Raw genomic sequence first — 22,851 nt, 5'->3', positions numbered from 1 at the left:
CCCTCAATATGTACCGCCCAGTCGTGGGATGAATCCCACCAGGTTTCCGTTAGCCCCACTAAGTCATAAGTGTTTAGTGCAAGCAGGAGCGCTAGTTCATCCTGCTTGTTTCCCATGCTCCTAGCATTAGTATATAGGCACTTGAGCCCTGCGACAGGTGCCTTTGCTGCCCCCCTGCTCCAAGTCCCAAAGGGCCCCTTATTTCTTACCTTCTCGTTTCTTACTTGTGCCGTATTGCTGGCCGCCCCACGTCTTGCACGTTCCCAATGTTCTCTTTCTTCAGGCTGGGCTGTCCTTGTGGGTGCCACATGGTTTGGTGGTCCACAGCTTCCCCCACCCTCATCTTCCCCTCCCCCCGGCGAGCCTAGTTTAAAGCCCGCTGGAGGAGATCCACCATCCTAGAAGAAAACACACGCTTACCTTTGGGGGACAGGTGAAGCCCATCCCAACTGAGCATGTCCCTCGTCGATGTAGATCTTTAGGGTAGTTAGCACTGTCTAGGAATTTATACCAATTTGGGGTGGCCTTCGTACTGCTTGCCTGGTTCCCATATTTTCCTTGATTCTGCTGAGGAGGTGACATGAAGCTGTCTAAAATGATGACCCTATGCAGAAATGCCAGCAGTTGGCATGTGGCAGGGACCTGTAGTAGTTGATGAAAATATATGAGTTTTCCACAGGAAACAGGAGGAGGCAGCAGCTTCATCAAACAGAAATATCTCTGAACTCTCTCATTTATACTCTACACTTCTTCTGCATGCTCATTGAAACTCTTAGATGTGGCTGGATGCTGGTTCTGATATTTTTGTGCATCCCATAAGCTGTTAATGTGACCTTTTCCTTGGCAACACTCCTTATGGGATCCTGTCTTCTACCTTGCAGGGACATCCTAGTAACTTGCACCATATCATGGCAACAAATGTTCAGATGTCAATCATCCGAAGCAGTGCTCCCGGGCCACCTCTGCACATTGGAGCATCTCACTTGCCCCGAGGTAAAGTCACCATTAGCAACAATAATAATGGCTCTAGTACATAGATACACAGAGGCTGGGTTTATACTTCTTTCCATTAAAATATTTACACGGGTACCACTTAAGCTATTGAGACTGGCATTGTAGGCAAGGCCTCAGTTGGCTGCTAGCATTTTGAGCACTGGGTTTTTTTAAACCTCTCAGATTGGGCTGCATGACAGTACTTACAATGCTGGCACCCATCAGCACCTCTTCTGCTCTAGCATGATAGTTTCAAAGCAGTGAAATACTTCAGGGAAACCATTCCTAGTTGAAAAAGGCCTGTTGCCCACAGTGTTGGTGCTCATTCAGAGCAGTACCTACACAGCTAGCAACTATGCTTTACTATGCCTTGCCATTTCTTTTATGCCCATCCTTCACAATATCACCCTAATGCCTTACCATACATTTTACTGTATTATGTTTTAGGTCCTCATACTTCTGACTTGAGCTAAGTGTTCTCACTAGCTCTGGAATCTCTTGTCTCTTCCCTGGTTTCAGCTGTTGTGATTTGTAAAGTGGGATATCAGTCCTTTGATAAGGAGAGGCCAGGTCAGTTAATGCAAGAGCACTTTGAGGAATGGCTTAAGTCTATCTGGCTTCTGGTAGGTTTACATTCATGAATTGGATTTCCAGTCTGATAAAATCAGACTAGACTAGAAAAGCATCCATCAAAATTTCATTCACATCCCTTTTTTCTCTATACTCACAAGAAACAATGTGTGTGCGCTTAGATCACAAGTGTTATGCAGTTTTAAAAAAACCCTAACATTTTCACAAATCCCAGGCTAACATTAAGATTGTGACTATTTTTATAGTCGTTCAGACAGGCCTGAAGTTCTGAACAGAAAACACACTATGCATTCTTTGCTTTTGGTAACCTTATTTTTATGCACATAGCGTGTTTCCATAGGCAAAACTGTCCTTCATCAGAGTAGATGGAAAGAATGTGTAGCTGTATGTGTGGTTTTGAACAGCATTTGTTTGTGTCCATTTGAGCTGTGGAGTGGGGATGGAGACGCACTTTGTCCCGAATTTTCCTTTGTATTTTCATTATTCTTCTGATTTCTGATGTCTTTTCCAAATTTGGTTCCATTAACTTACACTGCCTATGGAATATTTGCTCTTAAGTGAACTCTAGAGAAATTTTATCCTTCTGTTCTGTCAAATGATTTGAAGACCTCATATTGTTTATGGTGAATCATCATGTTTGTGATCTTCTTGCAAACAGGGTTAGATGATTCTTTTTCTGTAGGATAAAATTGCTATTGAAATGCTAGAATCAATAGAAGCAGGTTTTTCACATTACAGATGTCTCATTAGTTTGGCACAGCAAACTGGGCAAATTGCTGAACTGTAGGCATGGATTGTACTGTGATAGTTTAGTTTAAAAATATCTTTCATTTATTGTTCATTCACGTTTTTCCCCTGCACTGTAGCAAATGCAGGGAGGCTTATATTATCAGCAGACTTCTTTCGTACACACCAGTCTAATATTCGGGCTACTTGGAGTACTCCTACTCACTTAATTTCCATTGTTTGAAATAGAAAAGGCTGGGATTTATAAAAGAACAGTATATGCATAAGAAATGGGACAGTAAAGCAGATGGTTTAAATGGGGAAAAAAGCCTGGAATCCTTCCAGCATCTCAAGTTTTTTATTGTAAAACTTTTGAGCAATGTCACTTGAATAAAAATTGAATGTTTAAAATGAAGCAAATCCTGCAGTCCCTCTGCTGTAGTCCCCATTGAATCATTTGGACATATTGTGTGCTAGCAAATTTGCTTTTTTGCTCAGGTGCGGCAGCTGCTGCAGTGATGTCCAGCTCTAAGGTGACAACAGTCTTGAGGCCAGCTTCCCAGTTGCAAAATGCAGCTACAGCTCAGCCAGCTGTTCAGCACATCATTCACCAACCAATCCAGGCAAGTAGCAGTTGCGCTGTATTGCAGACAGTAGTACTGTTCATCCAGAGCTCTTCCTGGCTTTAAGGGTCATCCATCCAGAATGTAGTTTGCAATTTGGTATTTAGTGGATTGGGGGGCTAGGGCAGCTGTTCCTCTTGATTCTGTTCCTTATAATCCAGTGTCATGGTGCTTGCATTGGAACCATCATGCAAAAAGTTCTAGAGTCATCTTTAGACTTGTTGGGTGGGAAATTTGACATGTACCCAAAATGCTTAAGGCTTGTGGAGGAATCCTTATCTAGGTGTATATTTAAAGCCCTAGAACCCTGGCATGGTATTGTACTTTTTAATTTATACTTTACTTATAAATTGACTTGAGCCAAATACTAGACCAGAAAATATTTCTGAAATGTCTGTTCATATAAATTTCAACCCAGATACATGTGTATGAGAAGAATGTGTGTTATGGAGGTGCCTGTGCAGCTCCATTATTAGGATTGGATCAAAGCTCAGGGTTAAAGCAAATCTAAAATCCCCACATTTTACATTGGACAGGGTAAAATATGTTGGAGGGTTCCAGTTAAATCTCCTTTGCAAGTCTGTTGGTAGAGCAGATTATTTTTGGTAATCGTGAATGGAAATTGTTGGTGTTAAAGGATATTATCTAACAATCTTAAAGTTCACTGCATCATTGAAACAATTTTAACATAACTGGTCCTCTGGTTGGTTTTGATCACTGACTGCTGCTTATGCTTGTGCTGTGGAAGTCTGATCATAGCTTCTTTGGAGCTCACAGAAGACAGAAGGACTGGGGAACATCTTAGAGCAGGGGTTGGCAACCTATAGTACATGGGCCATATGTAAATCATGGATATGGATCTTCAGGGGTATTTGGTGGTGGGGACTTTGACTGCGGGTGCTCTCCTCATGCCACTGCAAAGACAAGTGTCAGCAGGGTCCTAGAACCCACCCATCCTGCTGCCTCTGACCTGAGGTGGGTTATTCTGGCTCACAGCTGGAAAAGGTTGCCTATCCCTGTCTTAAACTTCCAGAACTTTATGCTGAGACACAGAAAAATTGGTTTTAGAAAAATATTTCTCAGCTTCTGCCTCTAAATTGTTTCATTGCGAATGGAGAGGCAGGTATTTTTGTGGGTGATAGCTTTAATTGGACCAAATGCGCAGACCCCTTTTGCACACATCAGTCTAATATTCAGGTTTAGACAAGCTTTCGAATGCAGTGCATTCTTTAGGTTATCTTAAAGTTCATTTTCAGGTCATCATCATGAATGTCTTTCATTCTGCTCACTAGTCTCGTCCTCCTGTAACAACTTCAAGCACGATCCCTCCTGCTGTAGTAGCAACAGTCTCGGCCACAAGAGCTCAGTCTCCAGTTATTACTACAACAGCAGCACATGCTACGGAGTCAACCCTCAGGTAAACTCTAAGAAGAGTGCCTTGCCGGGCCCTAAAATGTCATACGTTCTCATAGACAGTATATGGTTGCTGGTATTCAGAATTGATACTGTTATGAATAGGAGATGATGGGCTGGAGTTGAAGAGATTTTTTTCATCATGGTCCATTTGATCTCATAACTGAATGAGTCAAGTAACTGAGGTTCTGTTGTCAGTGGCAGAGCTAAATTACTTTGTAATACTAGGCAAGTCACTAAACTTTTGTAGTAGTTTACTCAACTATAAAACAAGAATGATAAGTCCTGTAACGTGTTCTGTAAATGTAAAGGACTTAAATGGTAAGCATTATTTTCTATTCTGGGTGAAGAACATCTAACCAGTAGTTCACTGACTGCCTTGTTTCTCAAGCTGTTGAGTTTATTGGTTTGCTTTGGAAGCTTGTGACTAATTCAGTTCCATTTTCATATAGTTGTGTGTGTATGTACACGATATATCTGTATGAATATTAAAGTATTCTAAATGCCTCTTGTGGAAAAATGTAGCTTGTTTCTCTGACATAAATGGCGGTGTTCTTCCAGTTAGGGATATGTAAATGTGCACTGATAATAATAAAGCACTCACTTTTACAATTGTTATCACTGTGTTAACATGCACCTGATAGGAATGTAGCCCTTGAAGAGGAGTGGATTGGGGCCGATACCTCCCTTCACCTCTGGTCTGTTTAGTGTCCAGAAACTTAAACCATTGTTACTCCTCTGAGGACATACTTCTCTTTTTCTAGTCGGCCAACTCTGTCTATCCAGCAACATCCACCTTCTGCACCTATTAGTATTCAGCGCCCTGCACAGCCACGGGACACGGCAACTCGGATCACCCTACCTTCTCACCCAGCTATAGGGACACAGAAACAACAGCTCCACACTATGGCTCAGGTGAGTGTCAAGAGATAAGACAAGAAGAGTTCCTTTCATACTGCTTTCCAAAATCCAGCCGTGACAGCTTGATGTCCCAGTGTAAATTCAGGACAGAATTTCAGGTTGGCGGTATGTTCTTTAGAATTGATTTTAAATCCATCAAATGTAAAATGTACTTCTGAATTATTTTCTGTCTAGAAAACCATCTTTAGTACTGGTACTCCAGTGGCAGCAGCAACAGTGGCACCTATTTTGGCAACCAATACCATTGCCTCAGCCACCACAGCAGGTGACTATTCCTTTTTTTTCCCCTTACTTCTTTGAAAAGATGAAACCTGACTATGGACGGCAGAACATCTTTGTTTTTTCCTTACTAATCCTGTCCTTAGTTAGGATGGGGGATGTGTTTTGTGGGGGAAGGGGGATGCCTGGGTAGAAACTGGTATATGTTGGTTTGTTCATTTTCCCTTTCTCAGATTAGGCTGACGTAGCAGCAGAGAAATCTGAAGTGTGTCTTTATCTTTCAGGTTCTGTCTCTCACACCCAAGCACCTACAAGTACCATTGTCACCATGACAATGCCCTCCCACTCTTCCCACGCCACTGCTGTAACCACATCAAACATCCCTGTTGGTGAGTGAGTACAGTTGTAAATGGAATGTGTGTAATTCAGCTGACATCTTTATGTACATGCACATCCTGTGTGGTCTGGGTGCATCTGTGCATACCTGCAAACCAAGTAAGAGAGCGGATCAGTTCACATGGGGGAAAACAAAGCATAGATTTAATGTGGCATAATATTTACTTTTAAGTTAAAAGTTAAAGTTTAATTATTAGTTTCTTCACGTGGGTCCTTATTACACAGACTTCCTGTGGTTCACATCTTGTAGCTTGATTGCAAGGGCCATAAATGTGTCCACCTTGTTTCAATGACAGAGTAAAGGAGGAACCTTACTGTTGCTACAGATTTTGGCTGGAGCACAGTCCCATTTGGCTAGTGTGCATATTCAAGAGTAGATAACTTAGCAAAGCTTGTCCCTTAGCACTGCTGTGAAACTTGGCAGAGACATCTGTTTTCAACAGTACTGCTGACCTTCAGGTTAGAAAACTGCCTTCAGTTAAGTCTTTAGAAGTAATTGCTATAAACCTAGAGCACTGCAATTCTGTTATAGTTCTCAGCTAGTTTTATCCTAGAACCTATCTTGAAATGTAGCTGCCTATTTCTCTGTGCAGGGATGGAAAATAGTAATATGAGACGTTTCTTTCCTGAGGAATTGTTTATAACTGAGGCAAAATCTCAGCTTTTGAACAGCAAAAAATCCAGCATCCAGTATACCATTTCTTGTTTGCATTGTGGTCTCATATTTTACAAACAAAGAGGATGGTTATCAAGAAACATCAATAAATACCAAGTGTTAAATGAACAGCAGACTTTTTCCACATTCATTTTTGCCTTCGAATTTATTCCAAAATGTCTTTATTTTTATCTATTTATCTCTGGAGGGGGTTGTAGCTTTTTGAAAAGTCTTCCTGTCCCATAAAATTCTGGGAAGAGAAGAGCGCTCTTCACACACTAATGCTAGCTGGAGAGTTCCTTAGTTCCCCTGTATTTGGTTTGCCTTCTCAAAAGTTTGTCCCTTGCTTCCTTTTCCACCGTTTGGTCTTTCACTCTGTCCTGGTCTAGTCCTTTGAGCTTTTAGGGTGGGAAGAGGGGCATCCAGTTATGCAAAATTAACCAATTCAGGAATCAAGGTCGCTTAATTTGACCTAGAGCAGGGGCGTCAAGTGTAAGGCCCACAGGCTGAATCCAGCCCAGAGAGTTGGGTTGAGTCCAGGGGTTTCCAACCTTTTTAGGCTGAGGACCGACAAACCTCAGACTAGCAGTGACTGGTATACTCTGGGCAGGTAGCCAACCAGTCTGCAGCACGCCGGTCGGTCACTTCCAGTCCGCGGTTAGCCAGTCCACGGTCACTTCTGGTCCAGCAGCCAGCCCTCCCTGAGGACTGGCAGCTAACCCTTCGCAGCCCAGCACTGAGCCGTGGCCCAGGGATTGGGAACCCCTGATCTCGCCCACAGACTTTTGCCTTGACTTTGGCTATGACGGAGGACCTCTTTGTGGCAGCAGCCAAGTGCCTGGGCAATACCTGCTGCATTGTAGCCCCAACAGCCAGGCATCTGCAGGCTTCTTCTCATGGTGCTGCTGAGACTGAAGTGCTGCAACTTTTGCCCAGGCACTTTACTGCCACTACAGGAAGAAGCCATGGTGCTGTTGGCACTCCAGCTCCGCAGCTCATGCTGGCATGGCTGCCAAACACCTGAGCAAGACCAGCAGTGATAAAGCCCTCACAACACTAAGACATATGGCTTGTTTTCACAGGGCTGCCAAACATCCAGAATGCTGGGCCTCTTTCCTCTGGGACCTGGATTGGCTGGAGTGGGGAGTACTGGGAGCATGGAGTTGGGGGCAGGGTCCGTAGGTCCAGTCCAGCCTGCAAGGCTAGTCTTGCACCATTCATCCAACCTGTGGACTGTCCCACACCATTTTTGTAGCCCATGGGGCCAGACAAGTTTCATGTCTCCAACCTAGAGCATAACATATTTGTACATTTAGAGCCCAGAGAGCACTTACGATGAATCAGTAATAAAACAGAATTGTGTCTTGTCATGCTAACCCATCCTTCTGTGCTGTAGCATGATCAATAAAAGGGACACTAACCAGTTCAGCCACTTGTATTTCAAGCTTCCTTGCACAGTGGCTGTTGGCTTCTTTCTTTGGATGTGATTTGGTTCCTTATTTTTCTTTATGCAGCTAAGGTGGTTCCCCAGCAAATCACACACACGTCTCCCCGGATCCAGTCTGATTATACAGGAGAGAGAAGTAATCTTATACCCATATCTGGACACCGGGCATCTCCAAACCCAGTAGCAATGGAAACCAGAAATGACAACAGGTAGGAGGGAAGAATTCTGTGAGTGAGTAGTTAGGTCTTAGGGGACCTGGCTACTTCTGTGATTGACACTTGTAGTATATGCAAAGAAATGTGGCAAAACACCTTGGTGAGCTTAGCTAGCCAGAAGTGTCTCTACACAGTGGGAGTTGTAATTGCATTAACTGCATTGACAGAAGTCAATTGTCATGGTGCCCTGTGACCAGTGGGGTCCCCCAAGACTCTGTCCTTGGAACTGTATTGTTCAACATCTTCATTAATGATGTGGACATGTGAGTCAGAAACGGACTGGCCAAGTTCGCTGATGATACCGAAGTCTGAGGTAAAGCATCCACACCTGAGGACAGGAGGGCGATCCAGGCTGATCTTGACAGGCTCAGGAAATGGGCAGATGAGAACCTGTGTTGTTTAACACCGAAAAATGCAAGGTCCTCCACCTTGGGAGGAAAAACCTGCAGCATCCTTATAGGTTCAGCAATGCTACACTGACTAGCACAATGGATGAAAAGGACTTGGGGGTCATGATTGACCACAAGATGAATATGAGCCTTCAATGTGATGCTGCGGCTAGTAAAGTGAGCAAAACACTGGCTTGCATCCATAGATGCGTCTCAGGTAAATCCCGGGACATCATTCTCCCACTGTACTTGGCCTTGGTGAGGCTGCAGCTGGAGTATTGCGTCCAGTTTTGAACTCCACAATTCAAAAAGGATGTGGAGAAGCTTGAGAGAGGCCAGAGAAGAGCTGCACGAATGATCAGAGGTCAGGAAAACAGACATTATGACAACAGGCTGAGAGCTATGGGACTCTTTAACCTGGAAAAGCGCAGGGACTATCTGATGGCCACCTATAAGTTCATCAGGGGTGCTCACCAGGATCTGGGGGAACGATTGTTCACCAGAGTGCCCCAAGAGATGACAAGGTGGAACGGTTATAAACTCCAGCAAAACCATTTCAGACTGGACATAAGGAAGAATTTCTTTACTGTCTGAGCCCCCCAAAGTCTGGAATAGCCTGCCATCGGAGGTGGTTCAAGCACCCACATTGAATGCCTTCAAGAGAAATTTGGATGCTTATCTTGCTGGGATCCTATGACCAAAGCTGACTTCCTGCCCCTGGGGCAGGGGGCTGGACTTGATGATCTTCTGAGGTCCCTTCCAGCCCTAATGTCTATGAAACTATAGTGGCAGGACTGGGGCAGCTTGGCTCTATGGTGTGGGACAGCTCTTTTTGTGGAAGAAATCTTTCTGCTAGCAGAGCTCTGTCCATACCAGGGGTTTTGCCTTCAGAACTGTTTTACCTATGGGGATGATGTTTTCACACCTCTGCTCAGCATAGTTCTTCCAGCAGTATTCTGTATTCTAAATGTGGGCTAAAGTAATTGGGGTTAGTGAATGCTCATGCTGAGGGAGGTTGCAGAGGTCTGAAGATAGTTTGAACTCTGGGATTGAAGATGTGCATGCAGTTGTAGTGACTTACCTAACACTTGCTTTTTCTTGATATATTCAGGCAGTCGGTGCCTGTCCAGTTTCAGTACTTCTTACCAACGTATCCACCTTCTGCTTACCCTCTGGCTGCGCACACTTACACCCCCATCACCAGCTCTGTGTCCACCATCCGCCAATACCCTGGTAAGGAATTTGCATGCAGACAACTTTTTCAGGAGTAAAGGTCAGCCAGACCTGACTGCAGGCATAGGTGACAAGTGGTGGTGGGGGGAAGGGCTGGCATATGCCCCCTAGCTTTCAGTGCCAACAGTGAGGTGTGGGACTGCAGTCCGGCCAGGGCCTGGCAGCAGTGGGGGCAGTGGCGACACTATTTGCATGCTGACAGACGCGCTGTAGCCCAGCCAGAGCCAGCACCAGGCAGCAGCGGGGCTGGTGGCAGCAGCAGCACAGGGTTCTGCCCCCACCATTGTCAACACTTGCGTGTTGTCTATGATACTAGGTGCAAAAGGGCCCCAGAGGAAGAATTGCATTACACAAGGCAAACTGGCAGCTGAATAAAATCGGAGTATTTAGATGCCACTGCTGATTTCTTCCTTTCGTACAGTTTGCTAGCTTGAGCTCTAACAGTGGAATTGAGGGTATCTGCAGAAACAAAAGATTCTAGGTTTGCTAAACAAGTTGGGGTGCTTATGCAAATCAATACCTGATGTGTCTTCCAGCCATGTGTTCTAATGAGCCAGTTTAATTTTGGAATATTTCCACTCCCTTCATCCCGCATACATAAATAATGTTGCTGATAAAATTGCAAGTGCCCCAGGCTGTTTTTTTTCCTCTAGTGTCATGGAACTCAGTACAACAGCCACTACTGCGGATTTTGATGTTAAATTAAGTGTCCTTTACAGTAACCCCACACCTAGTTTTCAGTTTGTTGCAGACTTTGGTATTGTCACGGTATAAATAAATCATGAAAGTTGAAGGTGGGGGGCGAGAAACTGGAGGCTTCTTCAGCAGAGCAGGGAGTAGTGAGGATCTTATTTTTAGACTTGGATTCTACTCCATCCTTTTCTTCTCCATCTGCCTCTGCAAACACTCACAGATCTTTGCCTTCTCTCAACTGATGGCAGTCATTTTAGAGCTTGACCTAGTCTTAGTTTGCAGTTTTTTAACAATAAATGCTTCAGTATTGAACACCTAAAAACAAGTTTACTGAAAACTACTATTTTTTCTTGCATACAACATGCACCTTCCCCCAAAATCAGGTCCCCCACCACAATTGGGGCATGTGTATTAAGCAGGGAAGCTGTTTTTTTTTTTTTGCCTGGAATAGAAGGGCTTTGATTCCTGTTTCGCAAGGCAGTGGCTGATGTATTACTATGCAGCTGGCTAAGGGAGTCATTTGAGGTAATGGCACATTGTTCTTCATTCCATAGGTGTTAACAGTTGTCTCTCTCTTTTGAATCTTCTTGATGTTCAGTTAAGCTAATTTTTCTAAGGGTAATTCTGCTGTCTATCAGCTGCTCCTGGTCTCTCTCGTTTTTTTTCACAGTTTCAGCTCAGGCCCCCAACTCTGCCATCACAGCTCAGACTGGTGTAGGAGTGGCTTCCACTGTGCACCTTAATCCTATGCAACTGATGACTGTAGACGCATCTCATGCTATCAGTGCACAGGGGATACAGCCAGCACCTATCAGTGCACAGGGGATACAGCCAGCACCAATTGGAACACAGGGACTCCACCCAGCAGCATCTATTGGTGCTCAAGGACTCCAGCCTACACCAATCAGTGGTCAGCAGCCACAAACTGAAACAAAGACATCAGGTAACATGGCTTTAATCACTATCTCCCAGCTATGGACTGCTCAAAGCATCAACTGAACCCTGAAATAACACAGCCAATTTTTTGACTGACTGAAGTCCCTCCTAGGTTTTCTTGCCTCGTTTAATTCCTTGGCAAGGTACCCTTCTGATAGGGGATAACTTTTATGTTTCAATAGCACAAGTCTTCATAAAGTTTCAGTAGTAATCCCAGAAGTGGATATTAAATATTAATTATGCTAATATGTCCTCTCTCAGTAGAAATTTTTTTTGTTCCATTATTTAAAGACCAGAAGCAACCTGATTAGAACAAAATCTTTTTCAGTAATTTTTGCCTGAAGTTTAGGATTAGGCTGAGAATCCTAGGGTGCAGTTGAAAGTACTTCTATAGATGAAAACCCCAACAAGTCTCTGAACATGAATGATTCTCCTCAGTAAGTCCTTGTGAGAACAGGTAGTCACAAGTAGAATAATGTTGATAAAAACTACCCTAGACCACCAGCAGATTACAACAGCATTTAGAGAAGGGCTGCAAAATATCTCAAACAGTTAGTCACTTAGTCCTGGACTATTGCAGAAGGCCCTCATGCAAGATAAATCAGTCCTCTGACATCCCAAAAATTTGCTGACATGAAGCTATTTGACAGTCCACAGAACATGTAGTGATTTCATACAGCCGACAGACCACACATTGTGTGGTCCCTGCCTAAATACCCCAGATCATTGGTGGGCTGAGATGGTCAAATACGTGAGACCGAAGGTCAGGCTGTGGCACTGTCAGAATGCACCTTATATGTAGCTCAGTATATCTCAGCTAGGGTACCATGGCACCCTGGGGTGCCTTGAAGTCCTTTCTAGGTTGCCATAGGTTCATTACAGTATTAGCAGTTAGGTTTGCAAAAGTGTTTCATGAGATAAACCCAGAGATTTCAAACAACTTATAGTTTGATCTTTGCAACAGAAAACTTCTCTATTACTTTTTGTAGTCAAAAAAAGAATGAAAACTAAGAGCTGGCATTTTCCAGGGGGTGCTGTGAATCTATGCAGCAATGTCTCGAGTCTATCCAGGGATGTCCCAAGTCTTAAGATGTTGAGAACCACTAATACAGATGTTAGGCATTGGGTGTGGATTTTTTTGTACTAAGAAGCTGCGTCTGCATGAGGCGCTGACTGCGTAGTAGCCTGTGACTACTGTACAGTAGCATTGTGTGGTAGAAAGCGTGACATGACAGTACTGCACAATCAACATCTCGAGAAAGCTGTTTGTCAACACTACTGTGCTTTAACTCCAGTTACTATGCAGTCATTTTAATACTTGTTTATACAAGGACTAAATGTGTAACAACTGTGCAGTCAGCAGATTATGTAGATGCAGCCAGAGTGTCCCTGTAATGAAGTATTCACATCAGCAGTCTCTCCTGGCAAACTGCACCAGTTCCATTTCTCTTGGAAAGGTAGTTTTGCCTAGCAACAGTTGTTGGGAGTTGGCAATAGGGGGACTTCAGTCTTCTTCAAGGAAAGTTCAGTTGTCAGAGTGCTTTGAAGTATAGCTATCATTAACTAGGTGTTTGGAAAGCATTTCACTTAAAGATTAGGGGAGAGTTGGGAAGCAAGCTTAGCGCATATGCTTACCTTTCCATCAAATTTCCTATCAGAACTTCTGCTTCCCCCATCTTCTGCCTGGTGTATTCTCCCTCTGCCTCTATCTCACCAATTTTTATTTTTCCCAGCAGTAGTCTTGGCAGATGGAGCCACCATTGTGGCTAATCCAATTAGCAACACATTCAATTCAGCTCCAGCAGCAACAACAGTGGTGCAAACCCACAGCCAGAATGCTAGTGCTAGTGCACCAGCCCAGGGCTCTTCCCCACGCCCAAGCATTCTCCGGAAAAAACCAACCACAGATGGGTGAGTAGGACTGGAGTTGGCATGTAATAGCTCTTCTGCTCAGCCTAGTAGGAGAATCTCTTGTGTTTTCAGTGAATAGAAAAAGGCCCTGCAAGAGCAACCAGTGCAGGGTGTGTTACATGCCAGTCTCTATGGGAGGCACAGTTCATCTAGGTTACATTTTCACCTTTCCTTAACCCGTAATGCATCCTATTACAGACAACTGGATGGGACTGTTTGACTCCAGTTGTTGAAGGTGACATGCAAGCTTAAAAATTGATATGAATCCTTTTCTTGCTGCTTTAGGTTTAACAACGAAAAAAAACCCCAAAAGACTAAGGTTTTTAAAATTGGTTTTCAGGTGTTGGCCATGTACAGATGTTCATTTTATACCAGGAAAATTGCTGTTTCTCCCAGACTAAAAATGGCAGTTCTGGGAGAAAACTTGACTCTAAGGAGAGGGAGAAGTCAGCCCTGGGAGACGTTCTCCCAGGAGAATGAATATTTGTAGATTAACTCCCCTTGCTTCCCATGCCTTCTTCAGATTGTGATCCACTCTGGTTTTAGGAAGGCATGGGGAGTAGGGGTGACTGCAGACTGGACATGCTCCCTCTCACAGAAAGATTTCTATCAGTGTAAATTTCTCACAAATTTCAAACAGATGTTCATGGCCTTTGTCCCCTGCTTTTCCTGGAGAAGGGGTAACATGAAACATGCTACAAAAATTAAATCTTATTAACAAAGAGAGGAAAACAACTGTAGCATCAACCCCTTCCACATTTTTTCCTACCTTCTGTTAACTTCAAATGCTTGAAAGAACAGGAGAAAAACTTAGATTCAACAATCTGTTCCCTCCAATTAAGGAGTGAAAGATTTTGCCTTCAGTCTCCAAGACTTCCAGTGAGTCCTTCAGGATCAGGACTGAAATCCTGATATGTAATTTTTTTCAGGACTGAGAAAGTCAGACAATAAAAATGTAAATTAAAGAAACAAAAAATATATAACCAATAAGGCAGTTTCTTTATTTGTGGGTTGAATTTTAAAGATAGATTCTTTCCCAGAGTGGTGTTGATATTTTTAATGCTGGTAGAGTCTCAGATTTAAACCTTATTACAATGCAAAGTATTTTATAGTGATAGCCTCTAATTTGCCAAAATTAATAGATTACCTTGATAGAATTGTGATAAACCTTGGGGCTCTGCTTCTTTTCACATACAGCTGAAAGCAGTGTCAGTTCAAGGTTTGCTCAGCTTTGGCAGAGTAATGGAAGACTGTGTTGCCTTGCACTGGGGAGTCTCCTGTCCTCAGTTGGAGGCTGATGGCCTCAAAACAAAGTGCTGATCAATAAATTGAAAATAAAATTGGTAGGGATTCTTGCACTCTGTGGAGAAGTCCTCAAAATAGAGGGGAGGAGACTGATTGCTCTGGTTTACTCTCTTTAAGGCTTCTTTGAAGAATATTAGGAACAATTTCTTTCTTAAATTCATCAAAGCTTTACTAATTCATAGCCAAGTGGTGACAAATCAGGCAAAAAAATACTGTTTCATTTGCAACAGTAAGAAAAGGCAGGATCTCCTACCTGTGCTAATGTTTGTGTTACAAAGACCAGTATACCAAGCAGCAGCGTCATGTTTCTCTGTGTCTTACAGATTGGCAGTCCGGAAAAGTCTCATTCCTCCTCAGCCCCCTGAAGTAGCTAGTACCCGCGTGGAGAGCGCTATGCGGAGCACATCTGGATCGCCAAGACCTGCTGGGTAAGGATTTAAAACAACAGACTGCAAGACTTATGATGCGTCTCCTTTGTAATAAGTGCAGGCCAATGGAACTTAGGGTAGAGGTCAGCGTATGTCAAGTGACAAGCAAATGCTGCCTAATAGAAGTATAATAGAAACTTCTCAAATGAATAACTGTTGCAAAGTTACATTTTTAATCTGTTTAGTTGTATAAAATATGTTTGTTTTGTAATTTTCCTAAATGATCTTGCTGCATTAGTATCTCATTGGATTTTTATGGAAAATTATTTTAATATTGATTTCATGGTCCCAAGAAGAAAACTGTGTATTATCCTGTTTTTATCCCTTCCTCCACTCCAGATTTTATATCTGTATTCCAGGATTTGTATAATGAGATTACTCTCCTTCCACTGAGCATAATAAGTAACATCAAAATGTGTATTACTACAAAGAAACAGGACAAGTTTTTGGTGGAATAGCCCAAGAAATTGATCTCCTCCTTATCCCCTTTGAGATGTGTAATGTAAAGTAATATATATTTTGTTATATTTCATATGACTTGTATCATATCTGAATGCTTCTGAGTTAGGGACAAACACTGAAGTGAACCTTTAACCTTTAGCTTTCACAACCAATAAGGATGGGAAAAGTCAAAATAAGAGAAAATAAGATAGAAATGTTCATTTCTCCTCCCACAGTGCTCTGCTCTGCATGTTACTATGCTAGATATCATTTGCTTAGTCAAAAAATTAAGGTTTTCTGAAGGAGCTAACTTCAAAACTCAGCTGATTAATTTTAGAGACTTTGTATTGGAATGTCATGGCAGCAGTACTTAAGACCTTGAATTGATGTAACTATCTAATACTGTTTTTTATGTTCTAGTGCCAAGCCTAAGCCAGAAATCCATGTCTCTATGGCCACTCCAGTCACTGTGTCTATGGAGGCAGTGTCTAATCAGAGTGGTGAACAACCCACCATCGCAATCCCACCTACCTCTCAGCAGCCTCCATCTGCCATTCCAACAATTATTGCAGCAGCCAGTCCAACTTCTCAGCCCACAGCAACCCTGTCCACCATTCCAGGAGCAGTCGCAGCTGCTCCACCCACTTCTACCACAATTGTGGCTGTGCCTCCACCTCCGTCAACCATGAGTGGGGCCCTCTCCACGGTGTTGGGATCCCCAGTACCAGAGATAAAAATCAAAGAAGAAGTGGAGCCTATGGACATAATGCGACCAGTATCTGGTAGGCTTATTAAACTAAATGAAATTATTCCTCTGGGGGGACATGAGGGTTAGGATTTCACAAACCCAGCCTGAAAATTCAGTTTGTGGTCTAATTTTAAATAACTCTTAAAGGTTCTTTTCTGTTCCTGCTACCTTTCAACATAAGTCCAGAGTCTAGGATTTCATTTTGGATCTTCTAACATGTACAGGGTATAAAGTCGTGATGGGGCTAAGGTGAATAGAATGGAAATGGGAATCCTGTTGATAGATGCTTTTAATGAATATAGAACCTGTTCCTTGTTCATTGAAACAGGACATTGTAAGGGCTGCAAGCATGTACTATCTATCTTAAATGGTAAAGAGTTTGAAGAATAGACACTGGAACCATGTCCTTCAAAAGCTCACCCTACCGTACAAATAGGAATTGTATTTCTCTTTGGTTATTTTATATGGCAGCTGAAGAATAAAATCTGACTTAGAGCTATACAAAATAGACATGGAAATCCTTATGCAGAATTTTCTTCTTTGTACATGTGACATTTAAATTATTTTTCCCTGAACAGCTAAGGAATTGTACTGTCCCTGCTCTTCCCAATACAATATACTATTCAGTATGTTAATATGGATCCCGTTGTAGGTGCACAAGTGCCCTGTGTTTGAGACTGGATACTTTAAGCTGGTAATTGCCCTGACAGTTGTATTTGCACTCTGGGCTGCTTCATGTACTAAACAAAGGCATGAAGAACAGAGCAGCTGGAAGGAAAAAGGAGCTGCCTATAGCAGCAAGATGCAACCCTGACTCTGTTCAGCCTATTCTACCTGGCTGAGTCCCACATCCTCATCAGATGTTTGTTCTGCCTCTCATTCTCCACTCAGTCCTGGAGCAGTTTTTCAGACTCAGAAGATCTGAGCTCCAGGACCTCTACTAGTAATGTCTGTTCTGTTTCATTGCTTCATTAAGCAGGCAGGCAAGCAGTGCCCAAGGCCCCCACAGAGAAAGCAACATGGAGCAGAGAACCAACACTAGTGTGTCTGCTAGTGCTGTCCACAGTAAACGATACACAGGTGCCTTTATCAATGGTAGTACCCCAAACCTTGGAATGGAACCATGAGGTTCCAAACTGAGACTGGGACTCAAAGAAGAGTTGTGTCCCAGAGGAGAGAGACTGAAAGAGGAGAGAGACAGAAAGTGTAGGACATAAGCCCCCCAAGCCTTTTTTGACACGTAAGATGGACAAAAAGGTCAGTACCCGAAGGTGACTTCTTCAGCACTGCTCCTCAGAACTGGAAGAATTCGTACCAGAACTGTATCCATCCCCAAAGTGCACCTCAGTACCAGTGGAGATGCCTGCAGTTCTGGAGCCTGACCCATCAGTGCTGCCCTTGGGAGGGATACATCACTGAATTATACCTGCTCCTTTCGGCTGAATAGAGAGTCATCCCTATACACGTGATCAGTGATGCTGCTAAGAGACTTCAGGGACTCCTTGAGCCCTGCCAAAGTGTCAAAAAGGAATTGCAGTGGTCTGGCTACAGGTCTAGCAATCATTCATATGCTGACAGTATGCCACCCTCCCAGGCATCAAGAAAGCCATTCATCAAGGAAAGAGAAAAGGTTTCTCTCTGACAGCTGATGCCAGAGTCAAAGGGACCAAAAGCCAGAGACAAACTCATCAGTCTTCCTCAGTTCCAAAGGACCTTTCCTCTCTATCCTCTGATAAAGCAACAGTCACATTAGCATAGATTCTGATGCCAAATGATTTCAGTGTCACAAGAACTCCTAATCCAAATCACAGACATATTAGGAGTGAGACTTTCTTCATCTCTGGAAGAGCACTAACTATTTGATACTTTGTCTCAGTAGGGACAAGCGAGAACATCCTTCCCATAGACCTAATGAAATCTTCCTGACAAAACTGAAGCACCTTGATATCAACCATGAAATGCAAAGAGAAGATAACAGAAACCATCATATAAGTTCACAGTGCAGCTCTGGCTCTCAAGTAGGTTTGCCTAGTTTAGGTAAGAATGCACCAAAGGATAAGGACCTTGAGAGACTGGATCTGTTCAGAAAAAAAAAGTTCTGTTCTTTTGGCATCACTTCAGTTTTGAGTGGCAAACTGCCAAGCTGTCCTAGGCAAATAAGACTTTCTAACTTGGCAAGGTATTATCTCCGTGACATTGGAAAGCTTGAGGACACCATAAAGAAGGATCAACTGGTGGGGGGAAAAAACCCTTAAATCTGCAGTGGGTGCAGCAGGTAACACAGACTGATACATGATCATAAAAAAGACCCCAAGTGTTTTCCATCAGACGCTGGCACAATGCCATTTTATGGACTGGTGACGTTGGCTAAAAATTGATGATGTTATACTTCCTTACAATTCAAAAGCAACTCTAAAGTCTATCAGCATACCATGAAAAGTGGCTTGCCAAGGGATTGTACCCCAGCTTAACACTGGCAACTGCAATGCCACTAAAATAACTTCAGCTATATACATGCTCAGTTGATTGTCAATCAGTTTGACACTACACTCAAGAGGTATTCCAGCACCAGTCTTGCAAGCACTTCTCTTGAAAACCACCTTGCCTTGTTCCTCTAATCTGATAGAACAGAATGAAGATAAATGGATACTGAGCATAGTTGTCCTCAGTTATTCCATCCTCTGCTTCCTTCCCCATGCTTCTATTCCCTGTTTTTTTCACAGACTATTCTCATAAGAGCCTTTTACAAATAGAAGTGGTTAAGGAAAAATATTCCTCATTCAAGCACCATATGAACAAATTCATAACCATCCCACCAAATACTGGGACAAACCACTTAGTGGCTGGAACCCTTAAACATGAGGAAAAGAGCATCCTTCTTTTCACTCAGATGGTAACACTTACTGCAAATGCACTAGGGACAGATTAGTGTTCTCTCTTAAATCATCTCCAAATACAAGGTGCATAGTCTCTAGGCAGTTTACAGCTGCCTGGGAATGCCTTGAATCAGGAGTTCCATACAATTTCTTGATTATTCTACTGAACCAATAATTCAAGTCCTTCTGGGCAAAACAGGACATTCCACTGACCACACTCTGGAAGCTATCAATTTTTAGAAACAGCATAGCCCCACTTGCTCTCTACCTTCTAGGAGTCAAGAAGCAGAAATGGACTTTAAAGGGAATGTACTTGTGAATGATCAGTACAGAAACCCATTCTTGACCTGATATTCTGCAGTAGGAAAACCCCATCCATACCATGACAAAGGGTGCATCTGCATGAGACGCTTAATGTGCAGTAGCCTAATAACACAATGTGGTAGCATGCCAGGCAAAAACCATGCTAATACCCTACTGTGCAGTAGTATTAGGCTACTGAGCTGTAAGCATCACACAAAAAAACTTTCACTGGCACTACTGCACAATAACTAATTACTGTGCATATAGTTAGCACTTCATTAAGCAAATACTAAACTAAATGTGCAGTAACTACTGTGAATTAATGAATATGTAGACATGCCCAGCAAATGCTAAATACAGGGCCCCTGACTCAGATGAGCTGTAGTCAAGAACCTCTCCCAGACATCTCTCTTCTTTAGTCATCTATCTCCTTTGCTTTCCTACTAATCTCTATTTCTAGAATAATACCTGAGATCAGACAAGACAGTTAGCCTTATCATAACAGCCCTTCTAGCCTGAGGCATTGCTCTTCACATGTACAAGAGATGCTCATCCATGTTTGGAAACCTGTCAAAAGGACCTACTCGGCCAAAAAAAGAAACATTTCTATATGAGCAGCCACAAATAATGTGAATCTTGTAGAAACCCAAGTTCCAAAGATCCTGGGCTATATCTTGCTCTAAGAATGTAGAATTAACATTTAGCTTGCTACAAGTCCCATTTGGCATCAATATCAACATCTCATGCTTCAATAAAATTCCACAGTAATAAGATGGGATGAAACCACATTGCAAGTTCACTGTGAAGGTGGTACCAGAGCTCTGTTTGAATCAGTCACTTCACCACTTTCCTTCCCCAAAACATATGCTCCTCTTGAAGAAAAGCTACATTCTCTGGATATCTCCAAAGCCCTCATTTAGTGCCTGGTAGAACTAAAGCTTTCAGACTTTACCTGCTTCTTTATGGCTATATAAAATATATCAAAAGGCCAAGAAATCTCATCCCAAATACTTTCACAGTTGGGTACAGCCTGCATTTCTTCTAGTTACCAGCAAGCTGGTGAGTCTTTCTCTGAATGTCAGGGCATGCTTCTCCTGAATACCAGTGACATAGGTGGCCTGCTTCAGAAACTTGCTAATGTGAGCTGCTTGGTCTGCCCTGTTGATAGTCATTAAATGGTTTGCCACTGGTGTGGCTGCCCCAACAGATACTTAAGTTCAGCCATATTGCAGTTCCTGTTTGATCAGTTTTTACCATTCTCCACAGTCTAAGGAGATGCTGCTCACCAGTTAGAGGGATGCAAAGAGGTGCACACTTGACAGAGTAACTGTAGTTCTTGAAGATGGTGTTTGTGTGGATGTCACAACCCATCTTTTATTCCTGTTTAAGGAACCTCAACTCTTTTGGGCTTTGAATGTGAAGGAACTAAGGGAAGGTTGTAGTTGCTCCACCATTATGCTCTGGTACAGAAGACACAAGATGGCTCAGAGTGCATATGTGACCCTGACTAATGCTGCTAGCCATAAGAATCTGCTGGTCTCATACTCAAGGGGGTGCAGTGGCACCTACTGGGGACCCACACTGACTACAGTCTCTTAAACCGTGGTCACTGCAGGGTAAGAAAACGTGGGTAGGTATCTCTGGCAGCATTTAGGCATTACTTTGTTCCTTATATACTCCTGACATTGTAGTTCTCTCCCATTGTGGCTGTTGGGGTCTAAAATGCTATTTTTTTGCTTCCATCTCAGCAGTTCCTCCACTGACTACAAGTACTGTGTCTCCATCTCTTGCCTTGCTGGCCAACAACCTTTCAATGCCCCCAGGCGACTTGCCACCTGGTGCCTCCCCAAGAAAAAAGCCTCGGAAGCAGCAGCATGTGATTTCTACAGAGGAAGGAGACATGATGGAAACAAATAGCACTGACGATGAGAAATCTACTGCCAAAAGTCTTCTGGTGAAGGCAGAGAAACGCAAGTCTCCCCCTAAAGAATATATAGGTAATGATATTCCTGTATCAGTGACTGTGCTCTTCAAACTCAAATGTCCATTTTTCGGATCCCTTCCCTTCCTCCAAAACAGGGTTTTTTGTCCCCTACCTCTAATATAGGAAAAGATGACATTCTTGCTAGAAGTTAAGTTACTGTTTACATTATGCTTTTCAAAATATCTGTTTCTGAAAATTTTACAATAATAACATTTAGAGAAGTCCTTTAACCAGTCTCTGACCCCAAAGAGATGCTTGTTGTCTGGACTCAGATGACAGCTCAGCATATGCTGCTTTCTAATCTTCAGCTTAAACCACTGGCCATGCCAGTCTTCTTTAAACCACAAGTGTTCTTTACTGAGGTGCACGTATTTCTCCTGTTTCTTAGATGAAGAAGGTGTGAGATATGTCCCCGTGCGTCCAAGACCCCCTATCACACTGCTTCGACACTATCGCAACCCATGGAAAGCTGCCTATCACCACTTTCAGAGATACAGTGACGTCAGGGTTAAAGGTCAGCGTACTTATCTACAGCGTAGTATCTCAGTGTTCCTTTTAATAGGATTTCTTATTATTGTTGATAAACTGCATTTGAGTGCCAAGAATTGGTGCTTTAGGCACAGACATCAATGTTCATAAGTAGCTTTACAAGCAGAACTTCTTTTCTGCTGAGAACCATTTGCTGACCACATACATGAAAGGAAAATTTCTTTAAGCTAGCAGTAGTCTTAGTTTCTCTTCATCTGTCTTGTGGGGGGCAGGGGTATTATGCATTCAGTAACTAGCATATAACTCCAGGGGTAGGCAAAATATGGCCTGCAGGCTGGATCTAGCTCATGGAGGAACTTTGTCCAGCTTGTACTGAGTCCCGCAGTCCCACCTGGCCCAAGTGCTGTCTGGCTCATGGCATGTCCTGCCGCCTCTGGGTGTGCAGTGCAGCTGGGGCGGCTCTGTGGCTGGACTGCATTTCTAGGCAGCCCAGATGGTCGTGGCTCCTTCCAGCTGCTGCCACCGCTGGCCCCAGTCCCTTGGTACTGGTGGGGACCTGCATGCACAGTCCCAACCCCAGCCCGCCTTGTGTCCACTGTAGACTTGCCCCAGCCAGAGCGGGCTAGCTCCAAACCAGTCGGAACCCATGGACGCAGCCCTGATCCCAGGCTGCCCCATGCCTTCTCCAGACTGCTCGCTCACACTGAGCAGTGGTAACAGTGGCAGCAGCTGGGCAGAAGCTGGTGCTTGGCATGAGGGAAAAGTGGCCACATCCCCCTCGCCACTGCTGGGCCCTTCTTGCTGCAGCTGCCTGAAGCCCACACCTGAGCTGCCCTGCAGTTCCTCTCCATTGCACACAGTGTAGTTCATTCTTGATCAATATACCATCTTCACTTACTAGGGTACGTGGAGGGAA

At 43.4% G+C, this 22,851-nt stretch overlaps 1 protein-coding gene across 1 annotated transcript in view; it reads left to right on the top strand.

The window, feature by feature from the left end:
• The window catches only part of SAP130 (Sin3A associated protein 130), a 31,272-nt gene that overhangs the window by 6,482 nt on the left and 1,939 nt on the right, over positions 1-22,851 (top strand). The window contains exons 4-17 of the mRNA XM_006016030.2: positions 882-993; positions 2,809-2,933; positions 4,226-4,350; positions 5,111-5,261; positions 5,442-5,532; positions 5,771-5,875; positions 8,052-8,193; positions 9,700-9,821; positions 11,185-11,457; positions 13,184-13,361; positions 14,990-15,094; positions 15,956-16,317; positions 21,211-21,459; positions 21,835-21,960. Of these exons, the coding sequence (XP_006016092.2) occupies positions 882-993; positions 2,809-2,933; positions 4,226-4,350; positions 5,111-5,261; positions 5,442-5,532; positions 5,771-5,875; positions 8,052-8,193; positions 9,700-9,821; positions 11,185-11,457; positions 13,184-13,361; positions 14,990-15,094; positions 15,956-16,317; positions 21,211-21,459; positions 21,835-21,960 (2,266 nt within the window). The remainder of the gene's footprint in view (positions 1-881; positions 994-2,808; positions 2,934-4,225; positions 4,351-5,110; positions 5,262-5,441; positions 5,533-5,770; positions 5,876-8,051; positions 8,194-9,699; positions 9,822-11,184; positions 11,458-13,183; positions 13,362-14,989; positions 15,095-15,955; positions 16,318-21,210; positions 21,460-21,834; positions 21,961-22,851) is intronic.

The sequence above is a fragment of the Alligator sinensis genome, unplaced genomic scaffold (genome assembly GCF_000455745.1).
Source record: "Alligator sinensis unplaced genomic scaffold, ASM45574v1 scaffold237_1, whole genome shotgun sequence".
In the NCBI taxonomy this organism is placed as follows: Eukaryota; Metazoa; Chordata; order Crocodylia; family Alligatoridae; genus Alligator; species Alligator sinensis.
Note: the sequence above shows the minus strand (reverse complement) of the source record. Positions and strands in the feature narration are given on the sequence as shown.